This window comes from Tiliqua scincoides, chromosome 5 (assembly GCF_035046505.1).
Source record: "Tiliqua scincoides isolate rTilSci1 chromosome 5, rTilSci1.hap2, whole genome shotgun sequence".
In the NCBI taxonomy this organism is placed as follows: Eukaryota; Metazoa; Chordata; class Lepidosauria; order Squamata; family Scincidae; genus Tiliqua; species Tiliqua scincoides.
The window spans coordinates 63,119,547-63,138,637 of NC_089825.1; the positions used below are offsets into that span (position 1 = coordinate 63,119,547).

Sequence of the window (19,091 nt, forward strand, 5' to 3'; positions counted from 1 at the left end):
AACAAAATACTTTAACGTGATTTAATGCAGTAAAGGGAATGAAAAGATGGTTCCCTCTCCCGAGGGAACTAGCACTCTAAAAAAGAAACAGAAGAAAGACAGCAGCAACAGCCCCAAGAAAAGATGCCCTACTGCACTGGAAAAAGCTGCTCTCCTCCCCTTCCCCCACTATATAGCAGAGAGCCACCATACCTCTTGCCAGTTTTCTGTGCTTTCTAGCAGTGGTGGCATGACCCCATATGCCATCTGATGTGTCTCAGGTCTGCCACTTTTTTTTTTTAAGGCACTGCTTACTGAATTCCTTATGCAGTTTCTTCAGGTGCAGAACTTCCACATTAGATTTAAGGGAATCTTGCAAATAAAAGGAGGTCTTGTAAATCAATTTGGAAGTCCTGCATTTCTTTATGTGAAGAAACTAAGTGAGGAGAAAGAAGGAGATGGGTGATCCCTCTCCATTCTCTTTTAGCAGGCGGGAAGATGATTGGTGTGGGCTTCATCTGCAGCAGATTGAATGGAGGTGATTGCAGTGACAGACTGAGGATGAAGAGCACCCCCAATCTGCCACCCTGTGCCCTCCCCTCCCCGCAATCTGCAGCTGCTGCAATCTGTATCACCTTGCCTAAAGGATGGGCCATCCCTGCTTTCTACCTCTCCTTACAGAAGAAAGCCACAATGTCTCTTGCAAGTTTTCTGTGTTTTCTATGTAAGAAATTCATCACATTCAAAGTGGTCTGTCTTGCCTTCATTAGCAGGAGCTGGAACACTCCTGGAAGGCTTCCAATGAGGGAAGTCCTATAAAATATAGAACATCTGCCAACCCTACCTACAGAAGTTTTAAGAAGCTCATTTTTGAATTGTCACGCTCTTGGATATTGCTGTCAAAAAGTCATATCTAACTGGATGTGTTGGGCTACAGTCTCTCCATGACTGCATTCATGGGGCTTCTGTAGGTGGACATTTGTCCAGTGTATGAACTAGCCCAGAGTTGCTTGAAAACAATATTTAAATTATCTTTGGTCAGCTCTGGAGATGTTCAGTTTCTCAACATTTTGAAATTGTTGAATTTTGCCACTTGAATTTTGTTCTCAGAATTTGACCCTGACGTTGAAAATCCCATAATCAAAATGTGACTTCAAAATTCATCTGAATGTTTTGACCGGCTAAATGAATGACATTAGTGCAGTCTAATATTTACTAAATTATTAAGCAAATCATCTGCCAAATTATTCCCTGCTACATTGTCAGCTTTCCAATACTGTGAAAGACTAACAGCTACATGCCAAATGTTGATTGCTACTGCACTGACAGATCTGATACAGTAAGATATTTGGGTGTCAGATGTTGCTGAATGTAAAATATTCACCACACAGGTGATAAGATTTTATGCTTACACATGATAGTCAGAAATTATTCATCGTCAACACCTGCAGAGGAGAATCCTAGGAGAAATGTGGAGAGTTAATTCCATTCAGCTTGACTTCCTATCTCTTTCTGAAAAGGGGAAAAACACACACAACTTACTTGAAGTATTTCCTGGAAATAGATTTCTCAAGAAAAGAATATCTCTAAACAGAAAGACCAGGTGTTAGCTTTTGAAGCTTGATGCCTTGTCACCAAAGGAACAGGAAATGCCCTCTAAACACCTTTCAGAGTCGCTAGACAGACATTCTGATTTTTTTTTTTGCCCTGCTTGTAAGAATGTCAGGAGGAAAAACGTTCTGCTAAATTCTGGCTATGCAGATTTCTACAAAGTGTGGTCTTTTGGCTTCCCCTAGGCACACATTTCCTCTTAATGCTGCACTTGTGTCTGCAGATATTCATCACTCTTAGCAATTCAATAGTGAATTTGCCAGAATTTGCAATTTTGATTATTCAACTTTTAAAAAACAAACAAACAAACACAGAGCTACTCTTAGGTCAGTTACCTGATTGCGTGTCTTCCCTCCTGCATGTTCATTTTGCCCCCTGGCTAGAGCACTCTGGTAAATTCCAGAGGTGCCAGATCTGCAAAATGTTTGTATGGATCTTCTCAGATGGTTGGTTTGGACAATATGTCTGAACTGCCTCTCCATTGTGTGAGAAGCATGCATGTCTCCAAACAGTCCCATGTCTGAATGGGGAGAGGTGGAATTTGTACACTGTCCCTCCCTCACCAGACAATTTAAATACCAATTTAAAGTAGTATTTAAATCGTGCAATGTGGAGTAGTTCAGGCATTCTCCCCTACCTATGTGTTTATTGAAAAGATTAATATCTTGTATCATGAGGGGCAAAAACCTCCTTTCAAATCAATTAAAAACAACCACCTAAAAACCATTATAACAAAATCCAGTAGGCAAAGAACCAAAACCACAGATTTTACAGTGGGGGTGAGATATGCGAGCATAGTGTGACCCAGTGGGCCAGTCTGGTTATATCATTCAAACTAGCCCAGACCAAAAGAGAGTAAGGATGAAGCCAAATATGACAGTAAATGCATCATTAGAGCTGCCTTTTTTTCTAAACAGCCATAGCGTTGATGGGTGGTTGGGGGTTCAATCAGGACCATGGTGCCAAAATGAGCTCAAAGCAACACAGGGTGCAATCCTAACCCACTTTCCAGCACCAACATAAGGGCAGTGCAGCTCCTAGGTAAGGAAACAAACATTTCCTTACTTTGAGGAGGCCTCTGTGAGTGCCCCCCAACTGCAGGATGCAGTACATGTCCCATTGGTACAGCAATGCTGGTGCTGGAAAGTGGGTTAGGATTTGGGCCACAGTTTCTTTTGTTGCTGCAACCAGAGTTGAGGACACTACTGGAGAAATGCATTGTGCATTTCCTAAAGGACTCCCTATATTTCCCAAGGAATTGATGTTTGCTGCCATTTTTGTACCCTTCTGCTGTCACTGGGCTGGGAAAGGGGAGAGCAGTAGTCAGTCCTCTCACTGCTTCTTTATGCATTCCAGGCACAAAAAGATGCCAGCAGTTGTGTCACAATTTTGGGCCACCTGCTTGGGAGAGGAAAAGAAAAGCCATAGATGGGGGGGGGGGAGTCAAAGAGCAACACTGGGACCTGCCTTACTGGGCAGGGCAGACAAAGCTGTCAACTAAAAGAGAACAGTGCCATCTTGGTAAATGGCTGGCTCTGCAAGTGTGCCCACCACCAGGAGTGGTGAAAATTTTGAGCATCAAACACTGGTGCCAGGGCCTTCTTTTTCAGGGCCTGCTGGGGAATAGCAGTGAGTAGGAGGGGTAGCAGCAAATGTTAGCCATAGATGAGTCAAAAGCCCCTGCCTTTTGTGGCCCACCAACATCCCTGACTTGGGAAATGTATGAATACCATCATGGCCAAGGGCCCCCTCCCAAATCTGGAGTTTGCTCTTCCCAAGACTATTCAGTTTAAGCAGGGTAGTGGTTGACTCTACAAGGTCTTGTGATGGACCCAGGCCAATGAAGAGGCAGCTCTGCTTCAATCTATTCAGGCTGGGCCAGCTACCTCTCTACTGCTTTTGAGACTCGGCTCACTGCCATACGTTGTTTGTATCCGATACGGAGAATCAACTAGACATTATTTTATTGGTCTAATAATTGATAAAACTGTGTTTGGCCAGGTTACAAGATTTGCAGTCCTATGCGTGTTTACTCGGAAGGAAGTCTCATTAAGTGCATTGGGGCTACTTGCCTTGTAACTGTGCTTTGGATTGTATTTCTCCAGACGTTGCCTTTTACCCATGAAGCTCTCCCTTAGCTTCCTTGCTTCTGTCGAACACTGGTGCTTCTGTCCTGGCTTATCTAAGAGGGCATTTTGAAATCAAAACCTAATAAGTCTAGCTCGATGTGTGTGCACTGAATACAGAGATTTGTACAAAAGCATTCTTCTTCTGCTGGAAGCCTGTAAGTCATGAATCTCTTCCTTCCACAGAGGCTGCTATAGGATACATTGACAAAAAATTCTTTGTGATAAGAGGTGTGTACTCCTTCTGGTTGATGGCAGTAAGCGGAGGAAACAAGTAAAATGCATTTCTTGACAGTTTACTGCAGAACCTTCTTGGCTGACACATTTTAATGGTACTCCACGGAAATCAATACATCATTGGGACATAAAGCGTTGGCTGCGTTGAAAACCAGTGCTGGTGGATTGCAAGGAATTAACACTAGAGTTTGTGAGGAAGGATGGGATCAGAAAATAAGAAAACGCATTGTTTGGTATATTTCTTCTTTTGTGCTACCAAAAAATAATGGGGACATGTGTGGTTCAAATGGTGCTCTTAGGGGGTTTTAGTATTTATAGTTAGTTAAAGCCTGGGTAAAAGCTTGATGTGGTGAAAATGCTAGGACATGATTTGTTTCTTCTTCCAAGGGTAAAACTGTCTTGTAAACACAGTGTGATGTATCAGTTATATACCTATTGGTTTTTGCTTTTATCTCTACAAGTAACAGCAGGGAACAGAAAAGTAATGTGACCCACCTCCTTCTCCAGCACTGGGCCTCTGCAGGCCTCAAGGAGCAACAGGAAGGTGTTTTCACAAATCCAGAAGTAAACCAGAAGTTACTTTCTAGCTGATTCTGGAGACTTGCAGAGGTCTGGTGTGGCCTCCATTTGTATCCTGAGGGCTCTGGTTTGGAGTCAACCAGTCACAAGCTCAAGTGGGAGCCCAATCCAGGACCCACTTGGTGGGTCGCAACCCACAGTTTGAGAATGTACAGGACTGCACTGTTAGATTAGGCAACCTCTCCTAAAAGTGCTATCAGTTCTCAGTGGCAGGTGCTACTTATCAAACAATAGATATGTAACCTTTTAAATTCAAAGGACTGTAGTTTTCATTATTTGGAACTAAATAGAGAGCAAATTAATATATTGATCCACAGTTGCACTTAATTAGTAAAGGCATTTCTGACCAGTACGTGGGTACAGTACAGCTTACTCTTCACATCTTAGTACAAAAATGTTACTGGTGATTTCAGCAAGTTGTTTAATTATGCCATAGGTCACCTTCCAATCTAGAGCAAGTGATTCTAGTCAACTAGCAAAAGCAATCCCATACTCTCACTATACCTAAGGTGAATTGCACTTTTCAAGTTGATCAGGACTGACCTATGTGTTGTGATACCTCAGAAAAACCAATGGCTGGCAATTATATATAAATGACCAATTGAGTACCAACCGTATTTCCATAAAACAGCTACCCATTCCATCTCCTCATTAGATGCACATCAGCTGATTGTTGTGGAATATAGTATAGTATATGTTTGAGTAAGGAAGGTCATGATCCTGAATGGATTTATGTAATTCAGGGAAGAATGAATGTCCCCCATTTCATTTCTTTATTGCTCTCTGGCTGGGTTTGCTCTGCCTGGGTTTCACGCCTCCTAAATTCTGGTTTAACTGGAAGACTTCCTTAATTTAATCTGAAATTGGAGCATCTTTCGTTGGCTGCAGTTTTCAGTTCCTCTAGTTCATTTGTATCCTTTTTTACGTTACATTACCAGCATGTGGCTGCATTGATTCAACACCACAAGAACACAGTCATGGTGCAACTGTACATATGACTGCCTCAAGCTCATGTTAGACTAATGTGCGCATGCTCTTTTGTGGAACCTTGATGTAATTTAATGCCCAATCACACTGGCCGTCCTATCCTAACTTTCCAGAGCCAATGCAGCCCAGTGGTAAGGGAACACTTGTTCCCCTACCTTGAGGAGGCCTCTGTGATTGCCACCCCCCCCCCCCACATACACACACACACACCGCAGAAGGCATTGCGCACCCCACTGGCTGCATTGGCACTGGAACGTTAGTTAGGGTTGGGCCCTAATATTGTTTTTGTGCATTGTTACATCAGTCAACATGCATATAAGCACAATAGTGGGGAGAAAGCAGCAAAGAAGCCAACGGATCAGAAAGCTACCACAAACTATGCATGCACAGTGCTCTAGACCAGTGATTTTCAACCACTGGGCCATGGCACACTTCTGTGCCACAAATGGTCTGCAGGTATGCCACGGGAGTTTGGGGAGGGTCATTTATTAGTAGGGCAATTGGGCGGTTTCAGCCCCTTACCAGCAGCATGGTATGCCTTGTCAATGGCCAAAAAAACTGATGGTGTGCCTTGAGATGAAAAAGGTTGAAAATGTTCTAGACTATACAAAACTTAAAAATGGAACAGACGATTCCTGATGCGTTAATTTCACTTTGGAAACTAGACGCAGTAATTTTGAACTCTAAAACGATGGGAGAAATTTCCCTGTGGAGAATTTTGGAAGCATTCCTAATGTATCTCTTGTGCTGTTTTAGTTCATTTGTTTTAAACATGGAGCCAAATCATTAACTAACTTTCACTTATGTGGAGCTATTTTTAAGGCACAAAATATATTTTCTAATCATCCCTGTTCCAAATGTGTGGTCCATTCTTAATATATTCATTCTATTTGGCCTCACCTTGGAGTGGAAAAAGCTTTTGTTTCCATTTCTCTCTTTGCAGCTGCAAGTGCAGTGGCAGAAGCCAGAAGACTTTGGAGCAATAATGTTTTATCTCTATTGACACTATGCAATTTGGGGTGGAATATGAGGCATTCCTTAGGATCAATAAGTAAGTCTCTAATCTTCAGATTACAGCTAAGCTCCAGACCTATTTACAGAGATGATTCAGCAGTGGTTGGGATCATTTGCTCATGAAACTGAATGCTAACCTACCTCAACAGCAATCTCATCCAGGTCTTTAGGCAAGAATGCTGTCTGTATTTTTTCTTTAAATGGGGAATATGTAAAAGGACACTGCATGTGCATGAGCTCACTTTATTGTATTGGCACCCTTCAGTCTCGAAAGACTATGGTATCGCGCTCTGGACTATGGTGGTTCTGGAACAGCGTCTAGTGTGGCTGAAAAGGCCGATTCGGGAGTGACAATCCCTTCCACACCGGGAGCAAGTGCAGTCTGTCCCTGGTCTGTCTCCCTGGCTATGGGCCTTCCTTCTTTGCCTCTTTGCCTCAGACTGTTGGCCAAGTGTCTCTTCAAACTAGGAAAGGCCATGCTGCACAGCCTGCCTCCAAGCAGGCCGCTCAGAGGCCAGGGTTTCTCACTTGTTGTCCATTCCTAAGGCCTTCAGATCCCTCTTGCAGATGTCCTTGTATCGCAGCTGTGGTCTACCTGTAGGGCGCTGAGGAACAACAGATAAAAAGCAAATGGACTCCAGAAGAACCAGCAGATACAAATAAAAAAGATACTGTGTACAGGTAGGGCCTCTGTATCTGCAGATCTGGTTCAATATGGATTCCCTAGTCCTGCATGGAGTCACACTTGGCCCCCCTGAGTCCTCCAGAGGCAAGCAGAGCTGTGCCTAGGCATCTGACCTAGATGCTTATAAAAAGGGATTGGACAAATTTCTAGGAAAAAAAGGCCATTACAGGTTACAAGCCTTGATGGGTATGTGCAAGCTTCTGCTTTTAGAAATAGGCTACCTCAGAATGCCAGGGGCAAGGGAGTGGCAACAGAATGCAGGTCTCTTGTTGTCTTGTGTGCTCCTTGAGGCATCTGGTGGGCCGCTGTGAGGTATAGAAAGTTGGACTAGATGGACCTTTGGCCTGAACCAGTGGGGCTCTTATGTTTTTATATTTTCTGTGTTGTAAGTCATCTTGATCATTATTTTAGTAGAGGAAAGGAGAGACACAATTGCTTGGTTTGATCCAACATAGATTGTTGTGAAAAGTCTTGCTCCTGTCACTGTAAAAGTCAAACATTACCTACAGTAAACATATGAACTCGCCAAAATAATGCTTACAACTCCCTAGTTCTCACAGCATGGGATTATAGTAAAGCATAGTAGACAGAGGACTACTGTCTACTATGCTTTACTATACTAATCACCACTGTCATAGCTACTACTGTCATAGTAGACAGAGGACCTTGTGTGTTTTGTTTTGTAAAAGATGCCATTAATCGTTTTTTGTGCTGCTGGAAACACACTTGTTTCCTTTCTGCTTTGGGTAATAGCAACCACATTGTGAGACCATACCATGCTGTCGCCACAGCTTATTAGGACAAAGTGGAGTAAATGGGAAGATTGCTGTTGCTTCATAATGTTAACGTTTAAATGGTCCCAGGATGTCTTTGAACTTAATACTTTACTAAGATGAATGGCATGGAGTCGCTTTTATTCCTTTGCTGCTGCTGTTGTGTTGGCTAGATAGTGTTCTATAATTGATTAACAGGATACAGTACATTGACTTATATAAGGCGAACTACTGTATCTCTGTAACAGAAAGGCTTAGAGAACTGTGCTTTCACTTAGTGAAAGATTGGATTTTTTTAAAATGAAAACGGAAAAACCTGCCAAAAGAATCTCTCTTTCTTGAAATGTTTCCCTTGTGGTGTTTCTAACATCTCTGGTTTTTGAAAGAGACTTAGTGGAAAACACAGAGCAACTCCAACAAGGTTACAAATGTAGGCTTTGCAAAAGCCATGTTTAAAATTTTTTGGTAATTCATGTATGATGCATACCACTGTAAAGTATGTGCTCAGGTTTGATGTGATTTATGTTAGCAGCCAGCTCATTTTAAGTATCTCCCTCTCTCCCACCTCTCAAATGTGATGTAAAGCAGAATGTACATAAAGAGAGCTAGTTAGAGACTAAATAGAGGGTGTGATGTTGATCAAAATGGGAAGTGAGGTTTGTGGGGGGTTTTTTCTTGCCCCACATCTTCCAAATTAGAAGTGGAAAGGAATACTGTTCAGAAATGTATATCAGCAATCTAATAACACAGGAGGAAATGGAAAGGTATGCTCTGCTTGGTTTGTCCTGGTGTAACTTCCAGCATAAATGATGTTTTACTGTTCAGGAACTTTCTGCATATTCCTACATACTATACACAGTTTTCACTTTTGTCAGTTTGCATGCAAATTGCTGAAGTTTCCTTTAAAAAACAAAATCCTTGCTAGAGGACCTCAGCCAAGAAATTTATGCTACCAGAAAAAAAAATTCAGTTGTTCCCATATACATGAAAGAATATGTTGCATTTTTGCAACTTGGGGTCTTGAGTCAGAAAGCCCATTGACTGGCATTGAACTGTCATGTCAAAAAAATGTTGCTTTGATTTACTGAATATTACAGTTGCACAAAAGAGGATTCACAGCACACTTTTGTGCCCGTCTACACAGAAGTAGATCCCATTGGTCAATAGGACTTATTCCTTACTTCCTGCTGCTCCCCATAAGTAAATTTTCCTGAAGTTCTACATGTGTTTGGCATCTCTCAGCATCAGCGCCTCAGACAAGATTTGCATGGTGCAGTTGGTGAGGGGAGGTGAAGGTGAGCTATCCAGGTGTTGCAGTACCCCAGACCAAATCCCTTGTCCTGCAAAGCTGATATCACCCTGACACACTGAATGTACTTCAGTGAAAAAGAATTTCAGCCAGACAAAACCACATCCCTCAACGGAAGGGAACAAGGGACAGGTGGAAGGTGTGCACCTATCTGGCTCACCCAGTCATGGGTGGGAAGTCCCTTAAGGATAGAGATGAGGGAAGAGATGGAGAAGAGAGATGGACAGCAGCCACTAGACCTGTGTTTTGTATTTCATTATTTAGGCCTGTTCTTGTAGCCAGTAAGACCACAATCATATATACTTTCCTGGGAATAAGGCGTAAGCCATGTTGACCAATGGGACCTACTTCTGGATAGACAGGAATAGGAGTGTGCTGTGAATCCCCTCTTGTGCAACTATAATGTTCAAAAGTAAGTCAAAACAACATTCTTTGACATGACAGCTACAGTACAATGCAAATCAATGTATATTGTATTATATATTTATCAAGTATTATAAGCTGCCAAGCTTTTGGAAAGAGAGGGTATAAATGTTTTAAATAAATGTGACCTAAATAGCTCAAAATTTTAGCTATCATCTCTCAAAAGAGCTGAAAAGCAGCTAATGACTGAAACAAATGCCTGGAACATTACCAGTGTTTCACTGAGCCTCTCCCGTGATCAACTAAGAGAGTTATATATGAATAATAACCAGCACAAACCAAAAGAACAAGAGGAGAAGAGGCATATAGGCCTGAGTAGGAATCAATTGGCTGTCCCATGTAAGTCCCAAAGTGGCAAAAACACAAGGTGTTCCACATCTATTACAGATCAGATAATCTGTTGCTGAGAGGTTCTAATCAAAATGAATTATAAAGTCTAGTCCCTCATCATCATTGGCATCCTTCAGTCTCGGGAGACTATGGTATCGCGCTCCGAAAAGTGGTTCTGGAACAGCGTTGAGTGTGACTGAAGAGGCCAATTCAGGAGTGACAATCCCTTCCACACTGGGAGCAAATGCAGTTTGTCCCTGGTGTGTCTCCCTGGCTGTGGGCCTTCCTTCTTTGCCTCTTTGCCTCAGTATGTTGGCCAAGTGCCTCTTCAAACTGGGAGAGGCCATGCTGCACAGCCTGCTTCCAAGTGGGATGCTCTGAGGCCAAGGTTTCCCATCTGTTGAGGTCCATTCCTAAGGCCTTCAGATCCCTCTTGCAGATGTATCGCAGCTGTGGTCTACCTGTAGGGCACTTTCCTTGCACGAGTTCTCCATAGAGGAGATCCTTTGGGATCCGCCATCGCCCATTCTCACGACATGACCAAGCCAACGCAGGGGTCTCTGTTTCAGCAGTGCATACATGATAGGGATTCCAGCTCATTCCAGAACTGTGTGGTTTGGAACTTTGTCCTGCCAGGTGATACCGAGGATGTGTCGGAGGCAGCTCATGTGGAAAGTGTTCAGCTTCCTCTCCTGTCATGTACGAAGAATCCATGACTTGCTGCAATACAGAAGTGTACTCAAGATGCAAGCTCTGTAGACCTGAATCTTGGTATGTTCCGTCAGCTTCTTGTTGGACCATACTCTCTTTGTCCCTGGTCCCTGACTCTTCAAAATATGCCAAATTTGAATTTTTAACACTAGTGATGTAAGGAACACTGAATGCTCAAAGTTGCAGATTTGCAGAAATCTTTGCATCCCTGGTGCTCAAAATGGGATGACCCTAAAAATCAGGTGGTCAGCTTTGCACCCCTGGTGTTCAAAATGAGGTGACCCTAAAAATCTGGGGGGGGGGGGGAAATTCAGAAAAAACTTCATCCCTCTACTTTCCTAAAGACAAAATCCAGTCAATACAATGAGTCTAAGTAACTTATCCACACTCAGATATTCATGTTGCATTTCAGCAACAAAGGGCTTAATGGGTTCCCCAAATCACATTCTGGTTCTGTTCTAGAGGTTTGTCTCAAAGTTGGAACAGTGCGATTGTGTCAACACAAAAGCACAAGTCAAGATGGACTGTGTGGAAAGTACCGGCACAGCTGTCCATGTCGGTAACTTGGGGACTTAGTGTATTTCAGTTCTGCTCCTGACATCTCACATTGGTGTCTCTCTGTGCATAAACATCACCTAATGTCTGATTTAAGCCTCACTCACAGGGGTTGGTTAAGGACATATGGCTGTCCTTATCTCGCAGTCACTCCTTCCATCTTATTTATTCTGCATTTCAGCCAAGGTTGTTCACACAATTGCTTGGATTCCTGCTTGGATCAATGGGACCCTTCTGCATTTTCAAAATAGCATTTGAACCCCAAATCCCCATAACCTCGAGACAGGGCTGTAGTTTAGGAGTGGAGATGTAGCTCAGTGGTAGAGCACATGTATTGCATGCAGAAAGTCCTAAATTCAATCCTTGGTATCTCCAGGTAGGGCAAGGAAAAACCCCTGCCTGAAACCATAGAGGCATGATTCTACAAGTGAGAATGAAAGGGGGGGGGAGCCTCAAACAGAAGATGAGGTGTGTATTGGCATTGAACACATGCCTAATGCATTTCGGTTTCAACCTTTCTTAGGGGCAGTGGATATATTATCAGTGGGAAAAGGCTGAGGCCAAAGCACACAGGGTATGCATACAATACAGTCCCCCTTTGTATGGGCAAAGCAAAAAACACACACCAGCAAAAAAAACAGCTTAAATAGTGCAGGTGATTTGACTTACTAAATACGTGCCTGACCAAAATCATAGAATGAAGTTGCTGTTTCCTCAGTCAGTCTCGGTTCCTTCCTATCTCTCATAATTTTTAAGGAGATGGTACATATTTTCCAGATGTAAAGGATTTTCAATGTAATTTTGAGCATACACAAATCTGGCTTTTCGCATGCTGACTTGGAATTTACCATGGTGTATGGTTTGTGGGGGGGACTGTACCACTGCACATTGTTATCTGAGCATTTATTTGAGGCTTTTCCTCCATTTTTTTTAATTTCTGTTGTAGGCACTGCCCCCCTCTATTTCACACACCACTTGACTAGATGGAACAATGTTCTGACTCAACAGAAGGCAACTTTCTATCGGATTTGTATGGTTCAGATTTGTTATTTAATGCATATCACTTCTTTGAATGAACATTTAAGTATTGCTAATAAAAATGTGTTTATATACCACTTTTCCAAATTAGAGTTGACACAGAGCCCTTCAAAGTAAAATACAGAACAAAATAAAATGACAAAAACAGAGAACCCAATAGTATTGTTGGCAACCTTCAGTCTCAAAAGATTATGGTATCGCGCTCTGAATGGTGGTTCTGGCACAGCGTCTAGTGTGGCTGAAAAGGCCAGTTCAGAAGTGACAATCCCTTCCACACTGGGAGCAAGTGTAGTGTGTCCCTGGTCTGTCTCCCTGGCTATGGGCCTTCCTTCTTTGCCTCAGACTGTTGGCCAAGTGTCTCTTCAAACTGGGAAAGGCCATACTGCACAGCCTGCCTCCAAGTAGAACACTCAGAGGCCAAGGCTTCCCATCTGTTGAGGTTCATTCCTAAGGCTTTCAGATCCCTCTTGCAGATATCCTTGTAGCGCAACTGTAGGGTGCTTTCCCTGCACGAGTTCTCCATAGAGGAGATCCTTTGAGATCCAACCATTGCCCATTCTCACGACATGACCAAGCCAACGCAGTTATGCTAGAAATGCCTGGCATGTCAGAAGGAATCATCTTCCCAATGGTAAGGAACAGTGGCATAGGATTGCCTTGCTGCTCCTGGCTTCAGAAACCATGAGTGAACAACTTTTAGAATGCCTCTTAAGTGACAATGGGTGCAGTCCTAACCCACTTTCCAGCACTGACATAAGGGCAATGCAGCTCCAAGGTAAGGAAACAAACAATTCCTTCCTTTGAGGAGGCCTCTGTGAGTACCACCCAACTACAGGATGCAGCACACGTCCCATTGGCACAGCTATGCCAGGACAGGAAAGTTGGTTAGGATTTGGGCCAATGTTTTATAACCCATTTACCCCACAACTATACTGAAGTAAAGGAAAACCGTTCAGGAGATACGGGATTGAAATTCCTGATGCTTTCTTCGTAGCATTCACATAATGGGATTTTTTTTTAAAGCTATGATGTGGATCCACTGATGTACATCAAGGGAAGCTGTATTCTATCAGTCTGTTTCATGATAAATAGCTTCAGGAAGGACTTCGGTCAGGGAAACAGCACAAGAGGAAAGGGGTGAATCTGTTCCCCTCACTGCCATTGCCCTAATCCAAATTTTCCCCTGCAACTTTGCTGTTTTGGATCTCCTAATGTATTTTTCTTTGTTCAATCACCGATCTCATGTCATCTAAGACAAACATTGTGCGCCTCTCACTATTGCTGTCTGCCAGGTTGTGCAACCGATCTGTGTGAGAGGAGCTGAGAACCAAGGAATCAAGTTGCAGGGCCAAACCTCACCCCACCCCACTCCCGCATCGTGTGGGTAGGACTCAAAAAAGTATACTGAACAAACTCTTGCTGCTCTATAGCACCACCCAGATAACGTACATACAACCGTATGGTGTATGGTTGGTTGCTAGACTAGGTGATCTGGGGAGCCAGTAGGAGCCCGACTTCTATCAACTATTGTACTAGAGGTGAGCTGTAATGTCACCGGCTTTAATTGTACCAAAAATATGTATTAAAAATATGTGATGAAACTGTTCCCATCAGGGGAATGAATTAGATTTCTCTGCCTGTATGAGCTGCAGATCATTTTCTTCTACAGCGTAGCCTACACTGCAGTGCATATATTAAAAAGATTAAACAAAATGTATTGGGGTAGTTAGTTCTTTCTTTGTTGATAAGGAGCTGCCTTCAGGGAAGGAGAGTAATGAATGCAGGAAAAGAAAATTTCTATCCTAAAAGATTACATGTTAATTGTAAGCAGCCGAGAAAGTAGAAGCATACTTTTTTTTTGCTTTCCTTACTTTAAAGTTTTGCTGAACATAAAGTACATTGTTAATTCTAGACATTCACCTTCATTCGACAAAGCATGGATTTTTTAAACTTTCTCCCCTTTCCACTTTAGACAATACACTGAGTTAATCTTCTTTATACTGAGTCCAATAGAAGTAAAGTGCTTAAAGGGATTTTGGAGATTACAGCAAAGGCAGATTAGGCTTCTAAAACTTCACTTCTTGCTGCATCTGCAGTGATTAACAGAGTGCAAATGAGTTGTTTCTCTGATAAACTGTGGATTAAGTGCAGTGGGCAAGTCATTGCCTTTTGGATTGTCCCAATAAACATGTACACTTTGTGCTCACAATACTGTACGCTGCTTGAGTCCAGAGAAATGTATGGAGGTTGCATGGAAGCAGTGTTCGGTGAAAGTCATGCTTTTTGAAAAAAATGCAAGTCAAATCCAGGACTCAACAAGCAGCCAGAGCTAGCAACCAGTTCAAAAATATAGGAGCTAGGTGAATTTTCAGCTTTCGGGTTTTATGTTTTAATGACAGTAAAGTTTAAAACAAAACAAAACAAACCTCAAGAGCCACCAGCAAATAGTATACATTAGGTTTAACATATAAGCATCCTTGCTGAATTTTTTTTGGCTGAAGTATGAAAAATATTTTAATAATCTTTCCCCTAAACAAACTTTCCCTCCCCCACCTGCGAAGCAAGTGGGAATCTTGTCTCCCTGCTGCCCTGTTGTTCTCCCTGCAAATCTCTCCTCCACACATGGTTCTGCCCCCAATGCCACCTTTTAAGGGAGGGAAAAAGTGGTCTCTGAGTGAGTGCACCCCACAACTTCTTGAGGTTTCCACTGTGATCAGTGCCAGCAGAGTACCTCCTGCTACTCTGCAGCCTACAGGAAGCTCTGTGCTGCCTTCCTTCCCCCCCCCCCCTATCTTCAGGGCAGCAAATGCTGTTGCCAACCAACATCAACAAAAATCCCAGGGCTGGCATTGTGAGGCATGCAGGACATGGAATGGAATTACCTGAATGGGCATTCTATAGAACAAATCAGAGAATGCTCTGCAGGGCACCAGCATTTCATGACAGTTATGTTGTTATTTCACAACTAAAAAGTGACTGTGAAGAGAGTTCCCTAACAAAGGAAGCTTGAAAGCCTCTTGTCAGGTTTTTGGCATCCCAGGCTTGAGATTGTTATTAGCCAGGATGTGGCAGGAGGTCCTGATATCTGGGCCTGGTGTGAAGCAATCAGCAAGGCAGCACTGCTGATGCAATCAGCTGCACCTGTTGCACATGAGAGTCATGTGACTCTGGGAAAATGTGTGCAGAGTCACATAGGCTATGGTGGAGTGGTGCAATGACAGCCAATCAGAGTGGGTCACAAGACTGTCTTGTGACTATGAGGTCGCCCTACTCTGATTGGCTGGCCCCGGTATATATGGGGCAAGCACAGACACCAAGGTGTGGGATGTTGTGGTGGAGTTTCTGTGTGCCGTGCTGCTGGTTTGTGTACTGATTTTGGACTGCCTTCTTGTGACTGCGACCTGCTGTATCCCTGACTTCTGGACCGTTTGACTACTCTTCTGCCTGCTGCTTTTACCAATACATGCTTCTGCAACAAACAAGCCTGTGTCTGCTTCTTTGGCTCTGTTTGGGGTTGCCTGCTTCTTTTGCTATCTCCCTACGCTCCCGTGCCACTCTGCTATTGGGAAAGCAAGGGCTATTCTCTCCTGCTGACCTGACCTGACCCGACCCTTTGGGTAGCTTCACTGATATCACAGTTGTCTCCACTTTAGAATGAAATAGCAATTTGTGCGTATTTTGTTGTTAACTTCAGTGTGATATGGGTCAGATCCTTTACGATATTTAATCATACTAGGATATTCTAAGAGTTTCCTTATTTAGTTGGCAAGTTCCTGAAGTATCTCTCTACTTTTGAAGGTGATTGATCAGCATGTCCTTAAGTGTGTCTCTAAAAGAATCACTCTTCTTTGCCTTTCAGAAAAATGTGATGAGCCATTGGTCTCAGGCCTGCTTGCCTCTTCCTTCAGCAGTTCATCATCCATGTCTTCTCCATCAAACAGCTATGCACCAGGGTTTGCAAAGCTAAACAAAAGAGGAGGTAAGAAACTCTTTTTTATTTTTTGGTCTGTGCTTGTGTATATCACATCAGCTGCAAGAGTGTTGTCAAATGTATGGATCTAAGAAATGACAAAAGGGTGTATGCCACCTGTAGAAGTCTTTGACCTGTGGAAAGAGTCCTTCTGCAAGTGGAAAGAAACCTTAGGATACAACCTGAAGTCTTTTAGGAGTCTTAGGAACAAATGAAGAGGATCAACAGCACAGGGTAGATGCTGGTTCTGAACAGCGGCTGCACCACTGGTCAAGCTTGGTGGTGCACATACCTGGCGTCTCACAGGCCCCCTGAGGGTCCCATAGAGAGAATACACACACCCTCTGCTTATACCATCCACTGGGGCAGAACCCTGAAAGGGTACATATTGGGGCAAACAGCCCCTGTTACCGGCGGGTTACCCTGTTTCTTTCTTTTGAAAGAAAGCATGCATAGCCTGTACCAATGAGGAGGGGAAGCAATCATGTGCAGGTATCCTGTGTTGAAGCTGGTGGCACATCTATGTAATTCAGCACTGAAAAAATGACAGATCAAATGAAAGTGTGCTGAAACCTTTACTAAAGCGTTCAGAATACCAAACCAAGGGGGGGGGGTGTGATTGGAGCATCTTTGTATTATCACACTTGCTCTTGCACTACACAACGGGTATCATTGTAAGAAAATATTTCTTACAATTAAAAAAATAATTCTTTACCCAGCATGTAATTAGTCTGTGGAACTCCTTACCACAGGATATGGTGATGGCTTATGACCTGGAAGCCTTTAAATGGAGATTGGACAAATTTCTGGAGGAAAATTTCCAGCACATGTTATAAGCCATGATGAGTATGTGCAGCCTCGTGGTTTAGAAATAGGCCACCTCAGAATGCCAGATGCAAGGGAGGGCACCAGGATGCATATGTCTTGTGTGCTCCCTGAGACATCTGGTGAGCCACTGTGAGTGAGATACAGGAAGCTGGACTAGATGGGCCTTTGGCCTGATCCAGCGGGGCTCTTCTTATGTTCTTATCAAATGCTTGCAGTCATACACAATGGAGCCCTAATGAAAGCTGGTTAGTGGGAGGAGAGGAAAGAGTGAAGCAGAGAGGAATCCCTTAGAAATAAAAGGGGGGAAAGAACAGAAACATTTTCACAGTACAGGGAAAGAAAAAGAGGGGAGGCAGGTAGGGGAATTAGTGAAAGGAAAGGGGGCGTACGAACCATGCAGTGCCACAGCAGCAGGCCAGTGTTGAGAATGGCTCTCTGTAGCCTGAACAGAGGGCTATAGGGACGGTCTGAGCCTAGAAACAGGCTGTAAAAATATGTCACTCACACACAGAGAGGGAGCTAGTTTCTCTTGCCAAACAAACTCTTTTTGGCTGAAACACCTCTTAACAAAACCCTGTATAGGGAGGGTGGATTTTCCTGAAGACCTGTTGATAGTCAAGGGAGCCTATTGGTGGCAGAGGTGACATTTTGACATGCACGTCAGGGGAAGAATACCGGGCAAATCTCTCACAAAAACCCTTGACTTCTGACGAGCGGACTTCCCTCAAATGAGAAGGCTGGTTAGAAGGAGGTTGAAAGGGAAGCTAAAAAGAGTCCAATCTCTCCAGAGTGCATGGAGGCTGCTTAAAACAACAGTAATAGAGGCCCAGCGGAAGTGTATACCACAAAGGAAGAAGGGCTCAACTAAGTCCAGGAGGGTGCCCGCATGGCTAACGAGCCAAGTTAGAGAGGCTGTAAAAAGCAAGGAAGCTTCCTTCAGTAAATGGAAGTCTTGCCCTAATGAGGAGAATAAAAAGGAACATAAACTGTGGCAAAGAAATGTAAGAAGATGATACAGGAGGCCAAGAGAGACTATAAGGAAAATATGGCCAGCAACATTAAGGGGAATAATAAAAACTTCTTCAAATATGTTAGAAGCAGGAAACCTGCCAGAGAAGCGGTTGGCCCTCTGGATGGTGAGGGAGGGAAAGGGGAAATAAAAGGATATTTAGAGATGGCAGAGAAATTGAATGAGTTCTTTGCATCTGTCTTCACGGCAGAAGACCTCGGGCAGATACCGCTGCCCGAACGACCCCTCCTGACCAAGGAATTAAGTCAGATAGAGATTAAAAGAGATGTTTCAGACCTAATTGGTAAATTAAAGATCAATAAGTCACCAGGCCCTGATGGCATCCACCCAAGAGTTATTAAGGAATTGAAGAATGAAGTTGTTGATCTCTTGACTAAAATATGCAACTTGTCCCTCAAAACGGCCATGGTGCCAGAAGATTGGAGGATAGCAAATGTCACGCCTATCTTTTAAAAGGGAAAGAGGGGGGACCCGGGAAACTATAGACCGGTCAGCCTAATATCTATACCGAGTAAGAAGGTGGAATGCCTCATCAAAGATAGAATCTTAAAACACAAACCTTGCTGAGAGAGAATCAGAATGGCTTCTGTGAGCATAAGTCTTGCCTCATAAACCTTTTAGAATTCTTTGAAAAGGTCAGCAGGCATGTGGATGTGGGAGAACCCATGGACATGATATATCTGGACTTTCAGAAGGCATTTAACACAGTCCCTCTCCAAAGGCTACTGAAGAAAACTCCACAGTCAGGGAATTAGGGGGCAGGTCCTCTCATGGATTGAGTACTGGTTGAAGACCAGGAAACAGAGTAGGTGTCAATGGGCAATTTTCACAATGGAGAGAGGTGAAAAGCGGTGTGCCCCAAGGATCTGTCCTGGGACTGGTGCTCTTCAACCTCTTCATAAATGA

At 43.3% G+C, this 19,091-nt stretch overlaps 1 protein-coding gene across 1 annotated transcript in view; it reads left to right on the forward strand.

Annotated features, from left to right (window-relative positions):
* Positions 1-19,091, forward strand: part of CNTNAP2 (contactin associated protein 2) — a 1,320,279-nt gene that overhangs the window by 412,506 nt on the left and 888,682 nt on the right. The window contains exon 2 of the mRNA XM_066629190.1: positions 16,217-16,336. Coding sequence (XP_066485287.1) covers positions 16,217-16,336 — 120 coding nt within the window. The remainder of the gene's footprint in view (positions 1-16,216; positions 16,337-19,091) is intronic.